The 27371-nt window shown below is 38.0% G+C and overlaps 1 protein-coding gene across 1 annotated transcript; it reads left to right on the top strand.

The window, feature by feature from the left end:
• The first annotated feature begins 182 nt into the window (after nucleotides 1–182).
• Nucleotides 183–22402, top strand: HORMAD1 (HORMA domain containing 1). The gene is made up of 10 exons (XM_064732289.1): nucleotides 183–218; nucleotides 526–546; nucleotides 650–676; nucleotides 1265–1332; nucleotides 3949–4100; nucleotides 6301–6557; nucleotides 8181–8244; nucleotides 13211–13272; nucleotides 14868–14951; nucleotides 22322–22402. The coding sequence occupies exons 1-10, from the start codon at nucleotides 183–185 to the stop codon at nucleotides 22400–22402; spliced, it is 852 nt and encodes a 283-aa protein (XP_064588359.1).
• The last annotated feature ends 4969 nt before the right edge of the window (nucleotides 22403–27371 follow it).

Genomic DNA, 27371 nt, shown 5'->3' with positions numbered 1-27371 from the left:
TACTCTTTCAATAGCTTGGGGTGATTTGGTGTTACACATTTTGCATCACTGCTAATAAGATAAGTGTTATTATGACTTTAATCCAGTAAGAATAAACACAAAAATTTCATTTTTTTGGTGCTGTTAGTGAGAAACAAATGCAAATCAGCAGCAGCTGGCCAATGTTATTTGGTTTTTGCAGGATGTTGGGGTGCTATGATGCCTTGCAGAAGAAATACGTAAGTTTTCCAGTCCCATTTCAGTTTTATTGCAATGTTGATTTCTCTGAGCTCACTCAGCTGCAGGGTGGGATGCACAAACATTTCTGCATCAAATTCTTGTAAACAGCAGCACAAAAATCCAGAGAGGGATCTGGGGGTGTTTTTATTTATCTGAGGAAGAAGTTTTTATTCCAACAGGCTTTAATTGGGTTGGATTTCAGAGTTAGAGAAAAGCAGTTTGGGCAGCACAAATGGGCAATGAAATATATTTAATGTTCTTTTTTTTTGTTTTTTTTTTGTTTTTTTCCATTTATGTTCCTGACAGCTGAGGCAGATTGTCCTAGCAGTGAGTATCTCTGAAAGGCAGGGGGATTTTTGGGGATATTCTTTGAGAAATGTGCAGTTCTCATTCTTTATTTTCTTTTCTTTTCTTTTCTCCAAAACCACAGGTTTATACCCAGACAGAAGAGCCTCAGGTAAATCTGCTGGAATATCTCAATGTGGATATAGTGAAATACAGTGGGTACAAACAGAAATATTTAACATGCACCTCTATTTAAAAAGAGCATTTTGAAATACCAGGTGTAAAAACGGGAATTTTTTACAGTGAGAATTGCCATGTGTGGAATTGCATTTTGAGTATTTTCAGAAACCAAAATATCACTGCAGAGTGAAATGTCCCATCCTGACTCTGCCTAAAAAATTTGTGGGGCTTTTATGGAAAACACAAAACCCACTGGGTGTCACCACAAATGCTCCATTTTCATTCCAACTGGAATATTTCATGCTAAAAACTTCAGCTGATTTTCAAAATATTTGATCACACTGATTCCTGGAAAAGAATCATCATTTTAATGAAGTTTTAAACAGTTTTATGCATTTTTGCTGTTCATTGTTAGAGGATTAGGAAGCTGTATTCAGCACATGGGAGTTGGGTTTTAGTTATTCCTTTAAAGGTTGGTAGATTAATGAGCAGAGCTGCAGCAGGAGTGTTTAGATTAATTTAATAATTAATTTAATTATTAATTTAATCATTAATTAATTAATCCTGGCTTTGTTTGCAGATAGTCACTGAGTGTTACCACTTCAAGTTCAAGTACACCCACAATGGGCCACTCCTGGATTTTGGCAGGTAAAACCCAAAAAACATCCAAAAAACCCCCAAAACAAAACAAAACAAAAAAACCCCACAACATTTTGCTCAGTCACAGCTACAGAAAAATGACTTATTTTAAGACAATTAATTAAAATACAGTTCAAACTGCTCCCAGCTTCCCTCCTGCATAAAATAGAAAAGGAGAACCAGGAGATGCTTGTGCTGCTCTGCAGGCCCTCAGGTGTGAGGAGCTGGGGAGCAGGAGAGGTTTTGGCTTTGAGCTGGGATTTTGGGTCAAATTCTGGAGGATTGGGAGCATGGAAATGTTGGACCTGGATGCCAAGAGTCACTTCTGCACCAAGTTTATTATTACTAATTGAGGGAAATAGATTTGTAGAAAATGTTTAGTGTTGAGGAGACATTTAGAGAACCTAAATGAGTTTAATGTTGAGGAAACTTGAAGGGAGCCTTTATTTAAGGGAAAGCACTTCTCAGAAGTGGGGCTTTGACAAGTGCCTCATTTTCTCTTAATTTTAGTATTTCTTTTGAGTATTTAAGCACTGTGTGGTGCAGGATGGAGCAGTTGGTGCCAGCTGCTGATCCCTGAACTCTCCTGATGTCCCTGGCTCAGGGTTTGATCTCCCATAGGGCAGAGAATGTGCAGGACTCAGGCAGGGTTAGAAAAACTCATCCCAGCTTCCCTCCTGCATAAAATGCTCCTTAAATAGAAAAGGAGAACCAGGAGAAGCTTGTGCTGCTCTGCAGGCCCTCAGGTGTGAGGAGCTGGGGAACAGGAGAGGTTTTGGCTTTGAGCTGGGATTTTGGGTCAAATTCTGGTGGATTGGGAGCATGGAAATGTTGGACCTGGATGCCAAGAGTCACTTTTGCACCAGATTCATTATTACTAATTGAGGAAAATAGATTTGTAGAAAATTTTTAGTGTTGAGGAGACATTTAGAAAACCTAAATGAGTTTAATGTTGAGGAAACTTGAAGAGAGCCTTTATTTAAGGGAAAGCACTTCTCAGAAGTGTGGTTTTCACAAGTGCCTCATTTTCTCTTAATTTCAGTATTTCTTTGGGGTATTTAAGCACTGTGTGGTGCAGGATGGAGCAGTTGGTGCCAGCTGCTGATCCCTGAACTCTCCTGATGTCCCTGGCTCAGGGTTTGATCTCCCATAGGGCAGAGAATGTGCAGGACTCAGGCAGGGTTAGAAAAACTCATCCCAGCTTCCCTCCTGCATAAAATGCTCCTTAAATAGAAAAGGAGAAGCAGGAGATGCTTGTGCTGCTCTGCAGGCCCTCAGGTGTGAGGAGCTGGGGAGCAGGAGAGGTTTTGGCTTTGAGCTGGGATTTTGGGTCAAATTCTGGTGGATTGGGAGCATGGAAATGTTGGACCTGGATGCCAAGAGTCACTTTTGTACCAGATTCATTATTACTAATTGAGGAAAATAGATTTGTAGAAAATTTTTAGTGTTGAGGAGACATTTAGAAAACCTAAATGAGTTTAATGTTGAGGAAACTTGAAGAGAGCCTTTATTTAAGGGAAAGCACTTCTCAGAAGTGGGGCTTTGACAAGTGCCTCATTTTCTCTTTTTTTTAGTATTTCTTTGGGGTATTTAAGTACTGTGTGGTGCAGGATGTCCCTGGCTCAGGGTTTGATCTCCCGTAGGGCAGAGAATGTGCAGGACTCAGGCAGGGTTAGAAAAACTCGTCCCAGCTTCCCTCCTGCATAAAATGCTCCTTAAATAGAAAAGGAGAAGCAGGAGATGCTTGTGCTGCTCTGCAGGCCCTCAGGTGTGAGGAGCTGGGGAGCAGGAGAGGTTTTGGCTTTGAGCTGGGATTCTCGATTTCAGGTGGAAATGTTGGACCTGGATGCCAAGAGTCACTTGAGCACCAGATTCATTATTACTAATTGAGGAAAATAGATTTGTAGAAAATTTTTAGTGTTGAGGAAACATTTAGAGAACCTAAATGAGTTTAATGTTGGTCTTTATGTTTATTAATTGTTTATCTAAAAGATTTTCTTTCAGCCCGACAGAGCTCTGCTCAGCAGCCAGCCATGAGCACACTCACCTATCTTTATACCCAAAGTTACGTGTACAATATTTATCATTTTTCCCCAATACCATTTATTCTTATTGCCCGGTGCACTTTTAGTAACGACCAATCCCAAAGTGCCACCATCACCACAGAAGATGGAGGAGAAGAAGAAGAAGAAGAAGGACAGGACACGCCCCAATTCCTCCATCTTACTTCTCTTACAGAAATCCTAAACCCTGTGTTTCACCCTCTAATTAACCAATCCCTTCACCATTCACCCCGGTGAAACCCTCCTATCCTCATACAGGTGTCGTCTCCTGTGTAGGATCAAAGTCCAGCCACCAGACACTTCTGGAACATTCCAGGACTCCCGAGCCCCCCAAGGGTGCTCTCGGTGGCACCTCAGTGCTGAGGTGCTGAGATCCCACACCCCCCAGGGGTTTGAATGTGCCAATCCCTCAGTGCCCTTCTGGAATTGCAGGACTGGGAGGGGAAAGCAGAAATGATTGCTAAACCTGGCAGGGAATTCTCAGGGGAGGGACCCGAGGTTCTGAGCTAAACCCTGAGATCACAACACAACACAAGCTCAGGTGGCTGCTGTGTGCTCCCAGCCAGGAGAACAGGTCCGAGTGCCCCATCAGCTGTGCGGACACCAAGAGGGCCAGCATCCTGCTCATCCGCAAGATCTACATCCTGATGCAGAACCTGAGCCCCCTGCCCAGCGACGTCTGCCTCACCATGAAACTCCTCTACTACGACGAGGGTGCGTCACTGAGGTGGTTTCTGAAAAATCCTTTCAGCCAGGGGTTCTTCTCCTGGCAGGATGAGCAGCCCCAGCTTTGCCTGTTGGGCTTCATTTTCTCCAAACTTGATTACTCCCCTCCCCACACAGTTTTTTGCAATAACTCTCTAATGGAGAGGAGTTAAAATCAGTTTTGCAAGACCTAAACATTTCTCTGCCTTAGAGTGACAAATCAGAGCTTCTCTTTTCTCTCTCTGTACCCTCTTCTGAAGAGCTTTGCCTGTTGTGCTTCATTTACTCCAAACTCAATATTGATTACTCCCCTCCCTACACAGTTTTTACAGTAACTCTCTGTATTTAAAGAAGAAAAGAGTTAAAATCAGTTTTGCAAGACCTAAAACATTTCTCTGCCTTACAATGACAAATCAGAGCTTCTCTTTTCTCTCTGTATCCACAACCTTCCAAAGAGTTTTACCAGAGCTTTGCCTGTTGTGCTTCATTTACTCCAAACTCGATTATTCCCCTCCCCACACAGTTTTTTGCAGTAACTCTCTATATTTAAAGGAGAGAAGAGTTAAAATCAGTTTTGCAAGACCTAAAACATTTCATTTCTCTGCCTTAGAGTGACAAATCAGAGCTCCTATTTCCTCTCTCTGTACCTACAACCTTCAGAGCTTTACCAGAGCTTTTCCTGTTGTGCTTCATTTACTCCAAACTTGATTATTCCCCTCTCCAGCAGTTTTTGCTGTAACTCTCTGTGTTTAAAGGAGAGGAGTTAAAATCAGTTTTGCAGGATCTAAAACATTTCTCTGCCTTACAATGACAAATCAGAACTTCTCTTTTCTCTCTCTGTACCCTCTTCCAAAGAGCTTTTCCTGTTGTGCTTCATTTACTCCAAACTCGATTACTCCCCTCCCCAAGCATTTTTTTGCTGTAACTCTTCTCTCCTTTAAACATAGAGAGTTACAATCAGTTTTGCAAGATCTAAAACATTTCATTTCTCTGCCTTACAATAACAAGTCAGAGCTTCTATTTTCTTTCTCTGTACCCTCTTCCAAAGAGCTTTTCCTGTTGTGCTTCATTTACTCCAAACTCAATATTGATTATTCCCCTCCCCACACAGTTTTTACAGTAACTCTCTATATTTAAAAGCGAAAATAGTTAAAATCAGTTTTGCAAGACCTAAAACATTTCTCTGCCTTACAATGACAAATCAGAACTTCTCTTTTCTCTCTCTGTACCCTCTTCCAAAGAGCTTTACCAGGGCTTTGCCTGTTGGGCTTCATTTACTCCAAACTCAATATTGATTATTCCCCTCCCCATGCAGTTTTTACAGTAACTCTCTGTATTTAAAGAAGAGTTAAAATCAGTTTTGCAAGATCTAAAACATTTCATTTCTCTGCCTTACAATAACAAGTCAGAGCTTCTATTTTCTTTCTCTGTACCCACAAACTTCCAGTTTTACCAGAGCTTTGCCTGTTGGGCTTCATTTTCTCCAAACTTGATTACTCCCCTCCCCACACAGTTTTTTGCAGTAACTCTCTATATTTAAAGGAGAGAAGAGTTAAAATCAGTTTTGCAAGACCTAAAACATTTCATTTCTCTGCCTTAGAGTGACAAATCAGAGCTTCTGTTTTCTCTCTCTGTACCCACAAACTTCCAGTTTTACCAGAGCTTTTCCTGTTGTGCTTCATTTACTCCAAACTCAATATTGATTATTCCCCACCCCACACAGTTTTTACAGTAACTTTCTATATTTAAAAGCGAAAAGAGTTAAAATCAGTTTTGCAGGATCTAAAAGATTTAATTTCTCTGCCTTACAATGACAAGTCAGAGCTCCTATTTTCTCTCTCTTTATCTAAAACCTTCAAAGAGTTTTACCAGGGCTTTGCCTGTTGTGCTTCATTTACTCCAAACTCGATTATTCCCCTCCCCAAGCATTTTTTTGCTGTAACTCTCTATATTTAAAAGCGAAAATAGTTAAAATCAGTTTTGCAAGACCTAAAACATTTCATTTCTCTGCCTTACAATGACAAATCAGAGCTTCTCTTTATCTACAACCTTCCAAAGAGCTTTACCAGAGCTTTGCCTGTTGTGCTTCATTTACTCCAAACTCGATTACTCCCCTCCCCAAGCATTTTTTTGCTGTAACTCTCTATATTTAAAAGCAAAAACAGTTCAAATCAGTTTTGCAAGACCTAACCCTTTCATCTCTGTGCAGTCACCCCCCCTGATTACCAACCCCCAGGCTTCAGGGAGGCCAAGGACGAGGGGCTGCTGTTCCAGGAGGAGCCCCTGTACCTGAACGTGGGCGAGGTGCCAACACCTTTCCACCTGCTGAGACTGAAGATCTGCACCGAGAGGCAGCGCATGGAGAGCGTGGGCAGCACCATCCTGGGGCCGCCAGGGGCTGCTGAGCCCCTCCAGGGCTGTGGGGGCACCAGGGATGAGCCCCAGGAGCAGAGCCAGGGCATCAGTGTAAGAGCACACACTTTGCTTTGGGGAGATTTTTGAAGTTTTTTGGGGTGTATCAGCTGGAAAAAGTCTGTTATTATTTCCCTGTGTGTGATTTTCAGGCAGGGTTAAGCAGGACAAAATGGCTTAAATTCATTTTTTCCTTAATTTTCCTGCAGTGTTGAAGCAATGCAGGAGCAGCAGAGGGACAGCTCAGGCCATGGGGACATTATGGGGACACTGCCATCTCTATTTTCAGACATGTTTAAGCAACACAAAATATCTTAAATTCATTTTTGCCTTAAATTAATTTTTTCCTTAATTTTCCTGCCATCTCTATTTTCAGACATTTTTAAGCAGGACAAAATGCCTTAAATTCATTTTTTCCTTATTTTTACTGCCATCTCTATTTTCAGAATGGTTAAGCAGGACAAAATGGCTTAAATTCATTTTTTCCTTAATTTTCCTGCTCCATTTGCAGTGTTGAAGCAATGCTGTGCATGAGGAGCAGCATCATTATGGGGACATTTTGGGGACACTGCCATCTCTATTTTCAGACATGTTTAAGCAGGACAAAATGGCATAAATTCATTTTTTTCCTTAATTTTCCTGCAGTGTTGAAGCAGTGCAGGAGCAGCAGAGGGACAGCTCATCATTATGGGATTATGGGGACATTGCCATCTCTATTTTCAGACAGGGTTAAGCAGGACAAAATGGCTTAAAGTTATTTTTTCCTTAATTTTACTGCCATCTCTATTTTCAGACAGGGTTAAGCAGGACAAAATGGCATAAATTCATTTTTTCCTTAATTTTACTGCTCCAGTTTGCAGTGTTGAAGCAGTGCAGGAGCAGCAGAGGGACAGCTCAGGCCATGGGGACACTGCCATCTCTATTTTCAGACATTTTTAAGCAGGACAAAATATCTTAAATTCATTTTTTCCTTAATTTTACTGCCATCTCTATTTTCAGACAGGGTTAAGCAGGACAAAATGGCTTAAATTCATTTTTGCCTTAAATTCATTTTTTCCTTAATTTTCCTGCTCCAGTTTGCAGTGTTGAAGCAGTGCAGGAGCAGCAGAGGGACAGCTCATCATTATGGGGACATTATGGGACATTATGGGGACACTGCCATCTCTATTTTCAGACAGGGTTAAGCAGGACAAAATGGCTTAAATTAATTTTTTCCTTAATTTTCCTGCTCCAGTTTGCAGTGTTGAAGCAATGCTGTGCATGAGGAGCAGCATCATTATGGGGACACTGCCATCTCTGTTTTCAGAAGGGTTAAGCCAGACAAAATGGCATAAATTCATTTTTTCCTTAATTTTCCTGCCATCTCTATTTTCAGACAGGGTTAAGCAGGACAAAATATCTTAAATTCATTTTTGCCCTAATTTTCCTGCCATCTTTATTTTCAGACATGTTTAATCAGGACAAAATGCCTTAAATTCATTTTTTCCTTAATTTTACTGCCATCTCTATTTTCAGACATGTTTAAGCATTACAAAATATCTTAAATTCATTTTTTTCCTTAATTTTCCTGCTCCATTTCAGTTTATTCCACCACAATTCCATCTCAAAAGTGTCTCCTTAAATATCTGATGGCAAAATTCTCTCTGCAGTCAGTGACAAAGCTGTTTCTTCATCCAGGAGGATCCTGCCTTGGATAATGGGGTGGAAGATAAGAATCATGTGAATAATTCAGAAGCTCAAGGTAATATTTGTATATTTTGTATTATAATTTTTATGTTATAATTTTTGTGTAATAATCTCTAGTGTATATTTTATAATATTTTGTTAAGTGATATAAATATTATATTATAATGTTATATTACATATTATATTGTAGTACGTATTATGTTATGTTATGTTATATTATGTTATATTAATTATATTGTATTATATTATATTATATTACATTCATTATTAATTAATTATTATATTATATTTACATTATATATTATACATTATATTCTGCTTATATATTATATATGTTGTATATTATATATCTAATATATATTATGCATTATATATTATGCATTATATATTATATATTACATTATATAATGTATCATATATTATATATCATATATAATATATCATATATTATATATTATATACTATATATTATATATTATATACTATATATGATACATTATATATTGTATATTGTATATTCTATATTATATGTTATATATTCTATATTCTATACTATTTATAATATATATTATATATTATGTATAATATAAATTATACATAATATATATTATATATTATGTATAATATATATTATATATATTGTACTATATTATATATATTGTATTATATCATATATATTGTATTATATCATATATATTATATTATATATATTACAATTTTTAATGTGATTTTTAATTTGACTTTTCAAACCCTCAATTTTCTATATTCAAATTTTCATGATTTCCTTCACATACATGACTGTGCCTTCATTCTGTGAAGCACTTGGTTAACAAATGTTCACATGTTAAAACATAATTAACATATTTTCATATTACTGTTCAAAATTCTCAACTTCTGTTCCACTGTATCAGCTCAGCTAAATTGAATGGGGTTTCTATTTAGAAATATTAATGAATATATAAATAAATGTGTGTATCAATGATATAAATGAAATTTTATAAATGAAATTTTATAACTGGCCCCGGTGCAGCAGCTGCAGAGGGAGCTGCTGGTGCCTCTCTGTGCTGCTGCTGCTGCAGGAACCTCACCTGAGTGGGGTTGGATTCATGAAACCTGACCAGAATTAATTTTGTTTTATGGACAGAAACCTCACCAGAGTGGGGTTTGTTTTATTAACCAAAACCTCACCAGAATGTGTTTTATTTTATTGATAGAAACCTCACCAGAATGGGGTTTGTTTTATGAAACCTCACCAGAATGGGGTTTGTTTTATGAGAAACCTCACCAGAATTAATTTTGTTTTATGGACAAAAACCTCACCAGAATGGGGTTTGATTCAGAAACCTCACCAGAATGGGTTTTATTTCATAACCAGAAACCTCACCTGAGTGTGTTTTATTTTATAACCAGATACCTCACCAGAATGGGGTTTGTTTTATGAGAAACCTCACCAGAATTAATTTTGTTTTATGGACAGAAACCTCACCTGAGTGTGTTTTGTTTTATAACCAGAAACATCACCAGAGTTTCCTTTTCAGATTTGAGATAAAGCAGAGGATGCTTTGTGTTCCCATTGCATTTCAGGAGTTTCCTTTTTTATATTTGAGATAAAATATATATGAGTTTTCAGATTTGAGATAAAACAGGATGCTTTGTGTTCCCACTGCATTTCAGGAGTTTCCTTTCCACATTTGAGATAAAACAGAGGATGCTTTGTGTTCCCATTGCATCTCAAGAGCTTCTTTTTCAGATTTTAGATAAAACAGGATGGTTTGTGTTCCCTTTGCATCTCAGGAGTTTCTTTTTCAGATTTGAGATAAAACAGAGGATGGTTCATGTTCCCATTGCATTTCAGGAGTTTTCTTTTTAGATTTTAGATAAAGCAGAGGATGATTTGTATTCCCTTTGCATTTCAGGAGCTTCTTTTTCAGATTTGACATAAAACAGAGGATGGTTCATGTTCACATTGCATTTCAGGAGTTTCCTTTTTTATATTTGAGATAAAACAGAGGATGCTTTGTGCTCCCATTGCACTTCAGGAGTTTCTTTCCACATTTGAGATAAAACAGAGGATGGTTCATGTTCACATTGCATCTCAGGAGTTTCCTTTTCAGATTTGACATAAAACAGGATGGTTTGTGTTCCCTTTGCATCTCAGGAGTTTCTTTTTCAGATTTGAGATAAAACAGGATGCTTTGTGTTCCCACTGCATTTCAGGAGTTTCCTTTCCACATTTGAGATAAAACAGAAAATGTTTTGTGTTCCCATTGCATTTCAGGAGTTTCCTTTTTTAGATTTGAAATAAATCAGAGGATGGTTTGTGTTCCCATTGCATTTCAGGAGCTTCTTTTTCACATTTGATATAAAACAGGATGGTTTGTGTTCCCATTGCATTTCAGGAATTTCCTTTTTAGATTTTAGATAAAGCACAGGATGCTTTGTGCTCCCACTGCATTTCAGGAGATTCCTTTCCACATTTTAGATAAAGCAGAGGATGCTTTGTGTTCCATTGCATTTCAGGAGCTTCTTTTTCAGATTTGAGATAAAACAGGATGGTTTGTGTTCCCATTGCATCTCAGGAGTTTTCAGATTTGAGATAAAACAGGATGGTTTGTGTTCCCTTTGCATCTCAGGAGCTTCTTTTTGAGATTTGAGATAAAGCAGAGGATGGTTTGTTTTCACATTGCATTTCAGGAATTTCCTTTTCACATTTTAGATAAAACAGAGGATGCTTTGTGTTCCCATTGCATCTCAAGAGCTTCTTTTTCAGATTTTAGATAAAACAGAGGATGGTTTGCGTTCCCATTGCATTTCAAGAGCTTCTTTTTCAGATTTTAGATAAAACAGAGGATGGTTCATGTTCCCTTTGCATTTCAGGAGTTTCCTTTTTTATATTTGAGATAAAACAGGATGGTTTGTGTTCCCATTGCATTTCAGGAGTTTCCTTTCCACATTTGATATAAAACAGAAAATATTTTGTGTTCCCATTTCCCCATTTTGCCCAGGGCCCTGAGGACTCAACTTTGCTGCCAAACAAACCGAAGGAGGAAATTTCTGCTTGTGGCATCCAGGCAAGCTGGAACCCATTTGCTGGACAGAAATGTTGGATTTGGGGTTTTTTTTTGAAAATATACATTTGCAGCTTTGCCAAACCAGCTGCCATTTCCATGCTGTTGAAAAAAATAATGTTTCCATATTGTTGAAAAATAATGGTGCAAACATTTAGGAAACAGCAGGTGTGGATCAGAATTTTAATTTTGACAATTCTGGTAAGCTGCAGAACTGGAATAACCACATGAAGGTTTGTCTTGATTCTTCTGAAAATTCATAAAAATTCCAAATTCATGCAAAAATCCAGAAAATTCCTTGTCCTGGGGAGCTGGCAAATGTAGGAAACAGCACGTGTGGATCAGAATTTTAATTTTGACAATTCTGGTAAGTTGCAGAACTGGAATAAATGAAGGACACACATGAAGGTTTGTCTTGATTCTTCTGAAAATTCATAAAAATTCCAAAACCACACAAAAATCCAAAAAATTTCTTGTCCTGGGGAGCTGGCAAATGTAGGAAACAGCAGGTGTGGATCAGAATTTTAATTTTGATAATTCTGGTGAGCTGCAGAACTGAAATAACCACATGAAGGTTTGTCTTGATTCTTCTAAAAATTCATAAAAATTCCAAAACCATACAAAAATCTGCAAATTTTTTGAGAAGAAACATTTGTGGCTTTGCCAAACCAGCTGCCATTTCCATGCTGTTGAAAAAAATAATGTTTCCATATTGTTGAAAAATAATGGTGCAAACATTTAGGAAACATCAAATGTGGATCAGAATTTTATTTTTGACAATTCTGGTAAGTTGAAGAACTGGAATAAATGAAGGACACACATGAAGGTGTGTCTGATATTTCTGAAAATTCATAAAAATTCCAAATTCATGCAAAAATCCAGAAAATTCCTTGTCCTGGGGAGCTGGCAAATGTAGGAAACATCAAATGTGGATCAGAATTTTAATTTTGACAATTCTGGTGAGCTGCAGAACTGGAATAACCACATGAAGGTTTGCCTTGATTCTTCTAAAAATTCATAAAAATTCCAAAACCATACAAAAATCTGCAAATTTTTTGAGAAGAAACATTTGCAATTTTGCCAAACCAGCTGCCATTTCCCTGCTGTTGAAAAAAATAATGTTTCCATATTGTTGAAAAATAATGGTGCAAACATTTAGGAAACATCAAATGTGGATCAGAATTTTAATTTTGACAATTCTGGTGGGCTGCAGAACTGGAATAAATGAAGGACACACATGAAGATGTGTCTGATATTTCTGAAAATTCATAAAAATTCCAAATTCATGGAAAAATCCTGAAAATTCCTTGTCCTGGGGAGCTGGCAAATGTAGGAAACAGCACGTGTGGATCAGAATTTTAATTTTCATAATTCTGGTAATTTGCAGAATTGGAATAACCACATGAAGGGTGTGTCTGATATTTCTGAAAATTCATAAAAATTCCAAAACCATACAAAAATCCAGAAAATTCCTTGTCCTGGGGAGCTGGCAAATGTAGGAAACAGCACGTGTGGATCAGAATTTTATTTTTGACAATTCTGGTAAGTTGCAGAACTGGAATAACCACATGAAGGTTTGTCTTGATTCTTCTAAAAATTCATAAAAATTCCAAAACCATGCAAAAATCAGCAAATTTTTTGAGAAGAAACATTTGCAGCTTTGCCAAACCAGCTGCCATTTCCATGCTGTTGAAAAAAAATAATGTTTCCATATTGTTGAAAAATTATGGTGCAAACATTTAGGAAACATCATGTGTGGATCAGAATTTTATTTTTGACAATTCTGGTAATTTGCAGAACTGGAATAACCACATGAAGGTTTGTCTTGATTCTTCTGAAAATTCATAAAAATTCCAAAATTCAGAGTTTTTTCTTAATTAGTTCTGGTGTTGTTCACTTTAGATTGTTGATTTTTTATTTTTAAAGCTTTATTTAATTCTCCAATTCTTTCAGGAAAGAATTCAGCTCATGGAGGTGAAGCTGGAGGGATCCAAATTCCTGTTTCCAATCCTCAGGTGGGAAAAGCCACAAAATTCCTTCACATTTCATTTTCCAGAATTATTCTAAAGCACAAAAGGCTGGGTGAAAAAAGGGGAATTTAATTTGCATTTTAATAATGGAAATAAATGGAAATAATTGGCAGGGAATTCCTGTTTCTGAGTGAAAATGGAAAATGTAATTTCTATTTTAATAATGGAAATAAATGGCAGGGAATTCCTGTTTCTGAGTGAAAATGGAAAATGTAATTTCCATTTTAATAATGGAAATAATTGGCAGGGAATTCCTGTTTCTGAGTGAAAATGGGGGATTTAATTTCCATTTTAATAATGGAAATAAATGGAAATAATTAGCAGGGAATTCCTGTTTCTGAGTGAAAATGGGGGATTTAATTTCCATTTTAATAATGGAAATAAATGGAAATAATTAGCAGGGAATTCCTGTTTCTGAGTGAAAATGGGGGATTTAATTTCCATTTTAATAATGGAAATAAATGGAAATAATTGGCAGGGAATTCCTGTTTCTGAGTGAAAATGGGAAATTTAATTTCCATTTTAATAATGGAAATAAATGGAAATAATTAGCAGGGAATTCCACTGCTAATTCTGAATTCAAACTTAAAAATTCAAATTTATTGAATTCCTTTACATTTCATTTCCTGCTGTTTTCCAGAATTATTCTAAAGCACAAAAGGCTGGGTGAAAAAAGGGGAATTTAATTTCCATTTTAATAATGGAAATAAATGGAAATAATTGGCAGGGAATTCCTGTTTCTGAGTGAAAAAAGGGGAATTTAATTTCCATTTTAATAATGGAAATAATTGGCAGGGAATTCCTGTTTCTGAGTGAAAATGGAAAATGTAATTTCTATTTTAATAATGGAAATAAATGGAAATAATTGGCAGGGAATTCCTGTTTCTGAGTGAAAATGGAAAATGTAATTTCCATTTTAATAATGGAAATAAATGGAAATAATTGGCAGGGAATTCCTGAGTGAAAATGGAAAATGTAATTTCTATTTTAATAATGGAAATAAATGGAAATAATTGGCAGGGAATTCCTGTTTCTGAGTGAAAAAAAGGAAATTTAATTTCCATTTTAATAATGGAAATAAATGGAAATAATTGGCAGGGAATTCCTGTTTCTGAGTGAAAATGGGGGATTTAATTTCCATTTTAATAATGGAAATAATTGGCAGGGAATTCCTGTTTCTGGGTGAAAATGGAAAATGTAATTTCCATTTTAATAATGGAAATAAATGGAAATAATTAGCAGGGAATTCCTGTTTCTGAGTGAAAAAAGGGGAATTTAATTTCTATTTTAATAATGGAAATAAATGGAAATAATTGGCAGGGAATTCCTGTTTCTGAGTGAAAATGGGGGATTTAATTTCCATTTTAATAATGGAAATAAATGGAAATAATTGGCAGGGAATTCCTGTTTCTGAGTGAAAATGGAAAATGTAATTTCTATTTTAATAATGGAAATAAATGGAAATTTTCACCATTTAAACCCCCCAAAATTCAGTCTGAGCTCAGGCTCTGTGAATTCCCCACTCTGGGTGGATTTTTTGCTGCTGTAATTAATAAAAAAATCAATTTTTTTGCTTCCAGGTTGATCATTTGACCCGAAAAACGTCGGAGCTGATCGTGTCAGAGAGCAGGACAAGGAGTGGGAAGATTTTCCAAAGCTGCATTGTTAGTATTGAATTTTTCTTTAATTTTCATCATTTTCTGTTGCAAACAGGGAATAAAATCAAGAGTTTGAATGCACTTGGTATTGGCAGAGTGAAATTCTCATCACTTCCTAAATTCCTAAAAAAAATTCCTAAAAAAAAATTCCTAAGTTTAGTAAAAAAAAATTCCTAAAAAAAATTAAAAAAAAATTCCTAAAAAAAAATTATAAAAAAATTCCTAAAAAAATTCCTAAAAATTCCCTTTAAAATTCCTAAAAAAATTCCTGAAAAAAAATCCTAAAAAAAATTCCTAAAATAAAAATCCTCAGTTTAGCAAAAAAAAATTCCTAAAAAAAATTCCTAAAAAAAAATTCCTAAGTTTAGTAAAAAAAAATTCCTAAAAAAAATTCCTAAGTTTAGTAAAAAAAAATTCCTAAAAAAAAATTCCTAAAAAAAAATTCCTAAAAAAAAAATTCTTAAGTTTAGTAAAAAAAAATTCCTAAAAAAAATTCCTAAAAAAGAATTCCTAAGTTTAGTAAAAAAAAAATCCTAAAAAACAATTCCTAAAAACAATTCCTAAAAAAAATTCCTAAAAAAAATTCCTAAAAAAAAATTCCTGAAAAAAAAATCCTAAGTTTAGTAAAAAAAAATTCCTAAAAAAAATTCCTAAAAAAATTCCTAAAAAAAAATTCCTAAAAAAATTCCTAAAAAAAATTCCTGAAAAAAATTCCTAAGTTTAGTAAAAAAAAATTCCTAAAAATAAGATTCCTAAAAAAAAAATTCCTAAAAATAATTCCTAAAAGAAAATTCCTAAAAATAATTCCTAAAAAAAAATTCCTAAAAAAAATTTCTAAAAAAAAAATTCCTAAAAAAAATTCCTAAAAAAATTCCTAAAAAAAAATTCCTAAAAAAATTCCTAAAAAAAAATTCCTAAAAAAAATTCCTAAAAAAAAATTCCTAAAAAAAAATTCCTAAAAAAAATTCCTAAAAAAAATTCCTAAAAAAAAATTCCTAAAAAAAAATTCCTAAGTTTAGTAAAAAAAAATTCCTAAAAAAAATTCCTAAAAAAAAATTCCTAAAAAAAAAATTCCTAAAAAAAATTCCTAAAAAAAAATTCCTAAAAAAAATTCCTAAAAAAAAGATTCCTAAAAAAAAAAATTCCTAAAAAAAAATTCCTAAGTTTAGTAAAAAAAAATTCCTAAAAAAAAAATTCCTAAGTTTAGTAAAAAAAAATTCCTAAAAAAAATTCCTAAAAAAAATTCCTAAGTTTAGTAAAAAAAAATTCCTAAAAAAAATTCCTAAAAAAAAATTCCTAAAAAAAATTCCTAAAAAAAAATTCCTAAAAAAAAATTCCTAAGTTTAGTAAAAAAATTCCTAAAAAAAAATTCCTAAAAGAAAATTTCTGAGTTTAGTAAAGAAAAATTCCTAAAAAAAAATTCCTAAAAAAAATTCCTAAAAAAAAATTCCTAAGTTTAGTAAAAAAAAATTCCTAAAAAAAATCCTGAAAAAAAATTCCTAAGTTTATTTTAAAAAAATTCCTAAAAAAAAAATTCCTAAAAAAAATTACTAAAAAAATTTCCTAAAAATAATTCCTAAAAAAAAATTCCTAAGTTTAGTAAAAAAAAAATTCCTGAAAAAAATTCGTAAAAAAAAAATTCCTAAAAAAAATTTTAAAAAAAATTCCTAAAAAAAAATTCCTAAAAAAAAATTCCTAAGTTTAGTAAAAAAAAAATTCCTAAAAAAAATTCGTAAAAAAAAAATTCCTAAAAAAAAATTTCTGAGGTTAGTAAAAAAAAATTCCTAAAAAGAATTTAAAAAAAAATTCCTAAAAAAAAATTCCTAAAAAAATTCTTAAAAAAATTTCCTAAGTTTAGTTAAAAAAAAATTCCTAAAAAAATATTCCTAAAAAAAAATTCCTAAAAAAAAATTCCTAAAAAAAATTCCTAAAAAAAAAATTCCTAAGTTTAGTAAAAAAAAATTCCTAAGTTTAGTAAAAAAAAATTCCTAAAAAAAATTCCTAAAAAAAATTCCTAAAAAAGAATTCCTAAGTTTAGTAAAAAAAAAATCCTAAAAAACAATTCCTAAAAAAAATTCCTAAAAAAAATCCTAAAAAAAAATTCCTAAAAAAAATTCCTAAGTTTAGTAAAAAAAAATTCCTAAAAAAAATTCCTAAGTTTAGTAAAAAAAAAAATTACTAAAAAAATTTCCTAAAAATAATTCCTAAAAAAGAAATTCCTAAAAACAAAATTCCTAAAAAAAATTCCTAAAAACAAAATTCCTAAGTTTAGTAAAAAAAAATTCCTAAAAAAAATTCCTAAAAAAAATTCCTAAAAAAAATTCCCTGAGCTCTGAATTCCCTCCCTGTTCCCAACCCATAAAATCCAGAGCTTTTTCTTCATTATTAAATTAACAAAAAATAAGGTCAGGTTGTTTTATTCACTCACCATCCCTGGGTATTTTTCCAAGAGATTTTACTGAATTTAGTAATAAATTTATTAAGCAAATCACAATGGATTTAAATAACCAAAAGGACAGTGGAGATAAAGGTTTATTGTCATTTTTGAATGAAATTTAAAGGTTCATTGTTATTTTTGAATGGAATTTAAAGGTTGATTGTTATTTTTGAATGAAATTTAAAGGTTTATTGTTATCTTTGAATGGAATTTAAAGGTTTATTGTCATTTTTGAATGAAATTTAGAGGTTGATTGTTATTTTTGAGTGAAATTTAAAGGTTGATTGTTATTTTTGAATGACATTTAAAGGTTGATTGTTATCTTTGAATGAAATTTAGAGGTTGATTGTTATCTTTGAATGGAATTTAAAGGTTGATTGTTATCTTTGAATGGAATTTAAAGGTTGATTGTTATCTTTGAATGAAATTTAGAGGTTGATTGTTATCTTTGAATGGAATTTAAAGGTTTATTGTCATTTTTGAATGGAATTTAAAGGTTCATTGTAATCTTTGAATGAAAGCCTGGCCTTGGACACTTCCAGGGATGGGGAATCCATGGAATCATCTGTGCCAGGGTTTCCCCACCCCACAAGGAAGGATTTGTCCCCTATCCCCAACCTGAATTTCCCTCTGTTTCAATCTGAATTTTCCCACCCCACAAGGAAGGATTTCTCCATTTTCCCCAACCTCAATTTCCCCTCTTTCAGTCTGAATTTTCCCACTCCACAGGGAAGGATTTTCCTTCTTTCAATCTGAATTTTCCCACCCTCAGAAGGATTTCTCCCATGTTTCCAGCCTCAATTTCCCCTCTTTCAATCTGAATTTTCCCACCCCACAAGGAAGGATTTCTCCATTTTCCCCAACCTGAATTTCCCTCTGTTTCAATCTGAATTTTCCCACCCCACAGGGAAGGATTTCTCCCATATTTCCAACCTCAATTTCCCCTCTTTCAATCTGAACCTCTCCACCCCACAGAAGGATTTCTCCCACATTTCCAATCTTAATTTTCCCTCTTTTTCAATCTAAATCTTCCCACCCCACAGAAGGATTTCTCCCATATTTCCAACCTCAATTTCCCTCTGTTTCAATCTGAATTTTCCCACCCCACAGGGAAGGATTTCTCCATTTTCCCCAACCTCAATTTCCCCTCTTTCAATCTGAACCTCTCGACCTCACAGGGAAGGATTTCTCCCATGTTTCCAGCCTCAGTTTCCCCTCTTTCAATCTGAACTTTCCCACCCCACAGAAGGATTTCTCCCTTATCCCAAACCTGAATTTTCCCTCTTTCAGTCTAAATTTTCCCACCCCACAGGGAAGGATTTCTCCCTTTTCCCCAACCTCAATTTCCCCTCTTTCAGGCTAAATCTTCCCACCCCACAGGGAAGGATTTCTCCCTTTTCCCCAACCTCAATTTCCCCTCTTTCAATCTGAATCTTCCCACCCCACAAGGAAGGATTTCTCCCATGTTTCCAACCTCAATTTCCCCTCTTTCAGTCTAAATTTTCCCACCCCACAGGGGAAGAATTTTCCTTTTTTCAGTCTAAATCTTCCCACCCCACAAGGAAGGATTTCTCCCATGTTTCCAACCTCAATTTCCCTCTGTTCCAATCTGAATTTTCCCACCCCACAAGGAAGGATTTCTCCCATGTTTCCAGCCTAAATTTTCCTCTTTCAGTCTAAATCTTCCCAGCCCACAAGGAAGGATTTCGCCCTTATCCCAAACCTGAATTTCCCTCTGTTTCAATCTGAATTTTCACACCCACAGGGAAGGATTTCTCCCACATTTCCAACCTCAATTTTCCCTCTTTCAGTCTAAATCTTCCCACCTTCAGTCTAATTCTCCCATGTTTCCCACCTCAATTTCCCCTCTTTCAGTCTGAACTTTTCCACCTCACAAGGATTTCTCCATTTTCTCCAACCTGAATTTTCCCTCTTTCCATCTACACCTCCCCACCCCACAGAAGGATTTCTCCCATGTTTCCAACCTCAATTTCCCCTCTTTCAATCTGAATTTTTCCACCTCACAAGGAAGGATTTCTCCCTTTTCTCCAACCTCAATTTCCCCCATTTCAATCTGAATTTTCCCACCCCACAGAAGGATTTCTCCCCTTATCCCCAACCTCAATTTCCCTCTGTTTCAATCTGAATTTTTCCACCCCACAGAAGGATTTCTCCCACGTTTCCAACCTCAATTTCCCTCTGTTTCAATCTGAATTTTCCCACCCCACAAGGAAGGATTTCTCCCTTATCTCCAACCTGAATTTTCCCTCTTTCAGTCTAAATCTTCCCACCTTCAGTCTAATTCTCCCATATTTCCAACCTCAATTTTCCCTCTTTTAATCTCAATCTCCCCACCTCACAAGGAAGGATTTCTCCCTTTTCTCCAACCTCAATTTCCCTCTTTCAATCTGAACCTCTCCACCCCACAGGGAAGGATTTCTCCCATGTTTCCAGCCTCAATTTCCCTCTTTCAATCTGAATTTTCCCACCTCACAAGGAAGGATTTTCCTTCTTTCAATCTAAATCTTCCCACCCCACAAGGAAGGATTTCTCCCTTTTCTCCAACCTCAATTTCCCTCTGTTCCAATCTGAATTTTCCCACCCCACAGGGAAGGATTTCTTCCATGTTTCCAACCTCAATTTTCCCTCTCTTTCAGTCTGAATTTTCCCACCCTACAGGGAAGAATTTTCCTTTTTTCAGTCTAAATCTTTCCACCCCACAGGGAAGGATTTCTCCATTTTCCCCAACCTCAATTTCCCCTCTTTCAGTCTAAATCTTCCCACCCCACAGGGAAGGATTTTCCTTTTTTCAGCCTAAATCTTCCAACCCCACAGAAGGATTTTTCCCATGTTTCCAGCCTAAATTTCCCTCTTTCACTCTAAATCTTTCCACCCAACAGGGAAGGATTTCTCCCTTATCCCCAACCTCAATTTCCCCTGTTTCAATCTGAATTTTCCCACCTCACAGGGAAGGATTTCTCCATTTTCCCCAACCTGAATTTCCCCTCTTTCAGTCTAAATCTTCCCACCCCACAGAAGGATTTCTCCCATGTTTCCGACCTGAATTTCCCCCGTTTCAATCTGAATTTTCCCACCTCACAAGGAAGGATTTCTCCCTTTTCTCCAACCTCAATTTCCCTCTTTCAGTCTAAATTTTCCCACCTCACAAGGAAGGATTTCTCCATTTTCCCCAACCTGAATTTCCCTCTGTTTCAATCTGAATTTTCACACCCCACAGAAGGATTTCTCCCATATTTCCAGCCTAAATTTCCCTCTTTCAGTCTGAATTTTCCCACCCCACAAGGAAGGATTTCTCCCTTTTCTCCAACCTGAATTTTCCCTCTTTCAGTCTAAATCTTCCCACCTTCAGTCTAATTCTCCCATGTTTCCCACCTCAATTTTCCCTCTTTCAATCTGAATTTTTCCACCCCACAGGGAAGGATTTCTCCCATATCCCAAACCTCAATTTTCCCTCTTTCAGCCTAAATCTTCCCACCCCACAGGGAAGGATTTCTTCCATGTTTCCAGCCTAAATTTTCCCTCTTTCAGTCTGAACTTTCCCATCCCACAGGGAAGGATTTCTCCCTTATCCCAAACCTGAATTTTCCCTCTTTCAATCTGAATTTTCACACCTCACAAGGAAGGATTTCTCCCATGTTTCCAACCTTAATTTCCCCTCTTTCAGTCTGAACTTTCCCACCCCACAGAAGGATTTCTCCCTTATCCCAAACCTGAATTTCCCTGTGTTCCAATCTGAATTTTCCCACCCCACAAGGAAGGATTTCTCCCTTATCTCCAACCTGAATTTTCCCTCTTTCAGTCTGAATCTTCCCACCTTCAGTCTAATTCTCCCATGTTTCCCACCTCAATTTTCCCTCTTTCAATCTGAATTTTTCCACCCCACAAGGAAGGATTTCTCCCCCATCCCCAACCTCAATTTCCCTCTGTTCCAATGTGAATTTTCCCACCCCACAGGGAAGGATTTCTCCCTTTTCTCCAACCTCAATTTCCCTCTTTCAGTCTAAATCTTCCCACCCCACCGAAGGATTTCTCCCATGTTTCCAACCTGAATTTTCCCTCTTTCAGTGTAAATCTTCCCACCCCACAAGGAAGGATTTCTCCCATGTTTCCAGCCTCAGTTTCCCTCTTTCAATCTGAAGTTTCCCACCCCACAAGGAAGGATTTTCCTTCTTTCAGTCCAAATCTTCCCACCTCACAAGGAAGGATTTCTCCCTTTTCTCCAACCTGAATTTTCCCTCTTTCAGTCTGAATTTTCCCAGCCCACAGGGAAGGATTTCTCCCTTTTCTCCAACCTGAATTTCCCTCTGTTTCAATCTGAATTTTCACACTCCACAGGGAAGGATTTTCCTTCTTTCAATCTGAATTTTCCTACCCCACAGGGAAGGATTTCTCCTTTATCTCCAACCTCAATTTCCTCTCTTTCAATCTGAACCTCTCCACCCCACAGAAGGATTTCACCCTTTTCTCCAACCTCAATTTCCCTCTTTCAGTCTAAATCTTCCCACCCAACAGGGAAGGATTTCTCCATTTTCTCCAACCTCAATTTCCCCTCTTTCCATCTACACCTCCCCACCTCACAGAAGGATTTCTCCCATGTTTCCAACCTTAATTTCCCTCTTTCAGTCTGAATTTTCCCACCCCACAGGGAAGGATTTCTCCCACATCTCCAACCTCAGTTTCCCCTCTTTCAATCTGAATTTTCCCACCCCACAGGGAAGGATTTCTCCCTTTTCCCCAACCTGAATTTCCCTCTTTCACCCTGAACCCCCCACTCCTTGTCCTGTGCTGCATTTCCTGCCATAGGAAAACCTCCCAGAATTCCTCAGTGCTGCCAGGAAAGGGCATCCAGATGTTCCTGCAGGCCCTGCACATCTGGGCAGGCCCTGCCCTGTAATTCCAGTCTTGTTTTCCTTGGCAGCTGCACCCGGCCGAGCCCTCCTCCAGCCAGGAGGTGCTGCCCAAGAGGAGGAAGCTCAGCGAGCCCAAGGAGCAGATTTAGAGCCCAAAAGGAGGAAATTCAGCAATTAAAGGAGCAGATTTAGTTTCCCAAAAGGAGAAATTCAAGGAGGAGTTTTAGTTCCCAAAATGAGGAAATTCAGCAATTCCAAGGAGCAGTTTTAGTGCCCAAAAGAAGAAGCCCAAGGAGCAGTTTTAGTGCCCAAAAGTTGGAAATTCAGCAATTCCAAGGAGCAGTTTTAGTGCCCAAAGAAAGAAGCTCAAGGAGCAAATTTAGTTTCCCAAAAGGAGGAAAATCAATAATTCCAAGGAGCAATTTTAATTCCCAAAAGGAGAAAATTCAGCAATACCAAGGAGCAGTTTTATTTTCCCAAAAGGAGGAAAATCAATAATTCCAAGGAGCAAATTTAGTTTCCCAAAAGGAGAAATTCAGGAATTCCAAGGAGCAGTTTTAGTTTCCCAAAAGGAGGAAATTCAGCAATTCCAAGGAGCAGTTTTAGTGCCCAAAAGTTGGAAATTCAGCAATTCCAAGGAGCAGTTTTAGTGCCCAAAATGAGGAAATTCAGCAATTCCAAGGAGCAGTTTTAGTTGCCTAAAGGATGAAGCCCAAGGAGCAATTTTAGTTTCCCAAAAGGAGGAAATTCAGCAATTCCAAGGAGCAGTTTTGGTTCCCAAAAGGAGGAAATTCAGCAATTCCAAGGAGCAGTTTTAGTTCCCAAAATGAGGAAATTCAGCAATTCCAAGGAGCAATTTTATTTTCCAAAAAGGAGGAAATTCAGCAATTCCAAGGAGCAGTTTTAGTTGTCTAAAGAAGGAAGCCCAAGGAGCAATTTTGGTTTCCCAAAAGGAGGAAAATCAATAATTCCAAGGAGCAGTTTTAGTTGCCCAAAGGAAGAAGCCCAAGGAGCAATTTTAGTTTCCCAAAAGGAGGAAATTCAGCAATTCCAAGGAGCAGTTTTAGTGCCCAAAAGTTGGAAATTCAGCAATTAAAGGAGCAGTTTTAGTTGCCCAAAGGAAGAAGCTCAAGGAGCAATTTTAGTTTCCCAAAAGGAGGAAAATCAATAATTCCAAGGAGCAGTTTTAGTGCCCAAAAGGAGGAAATTCAGCAATTCCAAGGAGCAGTTTTAGTTCCCAAAAGGAGAAATTCAGCAATTCCATTGAGCAGTTTTAGTTGTCTAAAGAAGGAAGCCCAAGGAGCAATTTTAGTTTCCCAAAAGGAGGAAAATCAATAATTCCAAGGAGCAGTTTTAGTTTCCCAAAAGGAGAAATTCAGCAATTCCAAGGAGCAGTTTTAGTTTCCCAAAATGAGGAAATTCAACAATTCCAAGGAGCAGTTTTAGTTCCCAAAAGAAGAAGCCCAAGGAGCAGTTTTAGTTGCCCAAAAGGAGGAAAATCAGTAATTCCAAGGAGCAATTTTATTTTCCCAAAAGGAGGAAATTCAGCAATTCCAAGGAGCAGTTTTAGTTTCCCAAAATGAGGAAATTCAGCAATTCCAAGGAGCAGTTTTAGTGCCCAAAGAAAGAAGCCCAAGGAGCAAATTTAGTGCCCAAAATGAGGAAATTCAGCAATTAAAGGAGCAGTTTTAGTGCCCAAAAGGAGAAATTCAGCAATTCCAAGGAGCAGTTTTGGTTTCCCAAAAGAAGCTCAAGGAGCAGTTTTAGTTGCCCAAGGGAAGAAGCCCAAGGAGCAATTTTATTTTCCCAAAAGGAGGAAAATCAATAATTCCAAGGAGCAGTTTTAGTGCCCAAAAGGAGAAAATTCAGCAATTCCAAGGAGCAGTTTTAGTTCCCAAAAGAAGAAGCCCAAGGAGCAATTTTAGTGTCCCAAAAGGAGGAAAATCAATAATTCCAAGGAGCAGTTTTAGTTGCCCAAAGGAAGAAGCCCAAGGAGCAGTTTTAGTTTCCCAAAATGAGGAAATTCAGCAATTCCAAGGAGCAGTTTTAGTGCCCAAAAGGAAGAAATTCAGCAATTCCAAGGAGCAGTTTTAGTGCCCAAAAGGAGGAAATTCAGCAATTCCAAGGAGCAATTTTAGTACCCAAAAGGAGGAAAATCAATAATTCCAAGGAGCAGTTTTAGTGCCCAAAATGAAGAAATTCAGCAATTCCAAGGAGCAGTTTTAGTTGTCTAAAGAAGGAAGCCCAAGGAGCAGTTTTAGTTTCCCAAAAGGAGGAAATTCAGCAATTCCAAGGAGCAGTTTTAGTGCCCAAAATGAGGAAAATCAATAATTCCAAGGAGCAGTTTTAGTTCCCAAAAGAAGAAGCCCAAGGAGCAATTTTAGTTTCCCAAAAGGAGAAATTCAGCAATTCCAAGGAGCAGTTTTAGTGCCCAAAAGTTGGAAATTCAGCAATTCCAAGGAGCAGTTTTAGTTGTCTAAAGAAGGAAGTCCAAGGAGCAATTTTAGTGCCCAAAAGGAGAAATTCAGCAATTCCAAGGAGCAGTTTTAGTGCCCAAAAGGAGAAATTCAGCAATTCCAAGGAGCAGTTTTAGTTTCCCAAAAGGAGAAATTCAGCAATTCCAAGGAGCAGTTTTAGTGCCCAAAAGGAGGAAATTCAGCAATTCCAAGCAGTTTTAGTTGCCCAAAGGAAGAAGCCCAAGGAGCAGTTTTAGTGCCCAAAATGAAGAAATTCAGCAATTCCAAGGAGCAGTTTTAGTTCCCAAAATGAGGAAATTCAGCAATTCCAAGGAGCAGTTTTATTTTCCCAAAAGGAGGAAATTCAGCAATTCCAAGGAGCAGTTTTAGTTCCCAAAAGGAAGAAGCCCAAGGAGCAATTTTATTTTCCCAAAAGGAGGTAAGTCAATAATTCCAAGGAGCAGTTTTAGTGCCCAAAGGAAGAAGCTCAAGGAGCAATTTTATTTTCCCAAAAGAAGGAAATTCAGCAATTCCAAGGAGCAAATTTAGTTTCCCAAAATGAGGAAATTCAGCAATTCCAAGGTGCAGTTTTAATTCCCAAAAGGAGGAAATTCAGCAATTCCAAGGAGCAATTTTGGTTTCCCAAAAGGAGAAATTCAGCAATTCCAAGGAGTTTTAGTGCCCAAAAGTTGGAAATTCAGCAATTCCAAGGAGCAGTTTTAGTGCCCAAAATGAGGAAATTCAGCAATTCCAAGGAGCAGTTTTAGTTGCCCAAAAGGAGTTTTAGTTGCCCAAAATGAGGAAATTCAGCAATTTTAGTTTCCCAAAAGGAGGAAATTCAGCAATTCCAAGGAGCAATTTTAGTGCCCAAAAGGAGGAAATTCAGCAATTAAAGGAGCAGTTTTAATTCCCAAAATTTGGAAATTAAGGAGCAGTTTTTGGAGCCCATCTGTCCCACGTTCTCCCCTGCTGTTGCCTGTTCCCGGTTGGTTTGCAGGATCTGTTCTGCTCCATCAGTGCCATCAGGATTTTTCTGAAGGAAGGAAAATGTCAGCAAGCCCAGCTGAGGAATTCCAGCCTCATTTTGCACAGAAATCTTTGGATTTTTGGGAGTTTTTGGGTTGGCTCCAGGTCCTGATGGTGACGGAGGAAACTCATCCCCAGCACAGGATTTCACCATTGGGCTCTGATTCTGAACCTCTCCATTTTTGGGGTGATTTCCAGAGCTTTCCACAGGGCTGGGCTGTCAGTTCGAGCTGTTTCAGTTTTTGCAGTTGCAGTTTTTGCCTTTCCGAGGGATGATTGGAGCAGTTGAGCTTTGCGGGATCACCGCGCTCGGGTGAAGAACGAGCTCTCTCCGTGCTTTAAATTCCAGGGATTTCGGTGTCCGTGGCTGCTCTGCTCGGTTCCAGGAGCACCGGAGGGCCCGGCTGAGCTCGGAGCCGGTACCGAGCCCTCCGGCAGCCCCGAGCCGCTCGTTGTGTGTCGGGAACGGGAGGGAAGGGCGGGCACAGCTGAACGCTGCTGGCGGGTTCGGCTGTGAATGAGCAATGGGCGGTCGGCATTAAACGGCGTTCGGCGTTCGTGCAGCGGCTGATCCGTTACCGGCGGTGGGAACGGGGAGGGCACGGGAAGGGAACGGGAAACGGGAACGGGATGGGACGGGAACGGGAATGGGATGGGAACGGGAAACGGGAACGAGACAGGGAACGGGAAGGGGACACGGGATGGGAGAGGGGGACGGGACGGGAACGGGATGGGAACGGGAAACGGGAACGGGATGGGAACGGGGAACGGGACACGGGATGGGAACGGGAATGGGACACAGAGTGGGAGAGGGGGACGGGAATGGGATGGGAAAGGGAATGGGATGGGAACGGGAAACGGGAAATGGGAACGGGAAGGGGACGGCACTGGAGCGGGAATGGGACACGGGATAGGACAGGAATGGGAAAGGGAGACGGGACGGGAACGGGAATGGGATGGGAACGGGAAACGGGAACGGGACACGGGAACGGGATGGGAGAGGGAGACGGGATAGGAACGGGACGGGAATGGGAATGGGATGGGAGAGGGAGACGGGACCGGAATGGGATGGGAACGGGCATGGGATGGGAAAGGGAACGGGATGGGAACGGGAAACGGGAACGGGATGGGAGAGAGAGACGGGATAGGAACGGGAACGGGACACGGGACGGGGACAGGAATGAGACACGGGATGGGAGAGGGAGACGGGAACGGGATGGGAGAGGGGGACTGGATGGGAACGGGAATGGGACACGGGACACAGGACGGGAATGGGATGGGAGAGGGAGACGGGATGGGAACGGGAATGGGACAGGGATGAGACACGGGATGGAGAGGGACACGGGACTGGAGGGGGAACGGGACAGGACGGGAATGGGATGGGAGAGGGAAACGGGAATGGGACACGGGACACAGGACGGGAATGGGATGAGATACGGGACGGCACTGGAGTGGGAATGGGACACGGGATAGGACAGGAATGGGAAAGGGAGACGGGACGGGAACGGGAATGGGATGGGAACGGGAATGGGACACGGGGTGGGAGAGGGGGACGGGACGGGAACGGGACACGGGAACGGGATGGGAGAGAGAGACGGGACTGGAGTGGGAATGGGACACGGGACAGGACGGGAAT

This window comes from Zonotrichia leucophrys, chromosome 25 (assembly GCF_028769735.1).
Source record: "Zonotrichia leucophrys gambelii isolate GWCS_2022_RI chromosome 25, RI_Zleu_2.0, whole genome shotgun sequence".
Taxonomy (NCBI): domain Eukaryota; kingdom Metazoa; phylum Chordata; class Aves; order Passeriformes; family Passerellidae; genus Zonotrichia; species Zonotrichia leucophrys.
The sequence above is the reverse complement of the archived record's forward strand: the minus strand, read 5'-3'. Positions and strand labels throughout refer to the sequence as shown.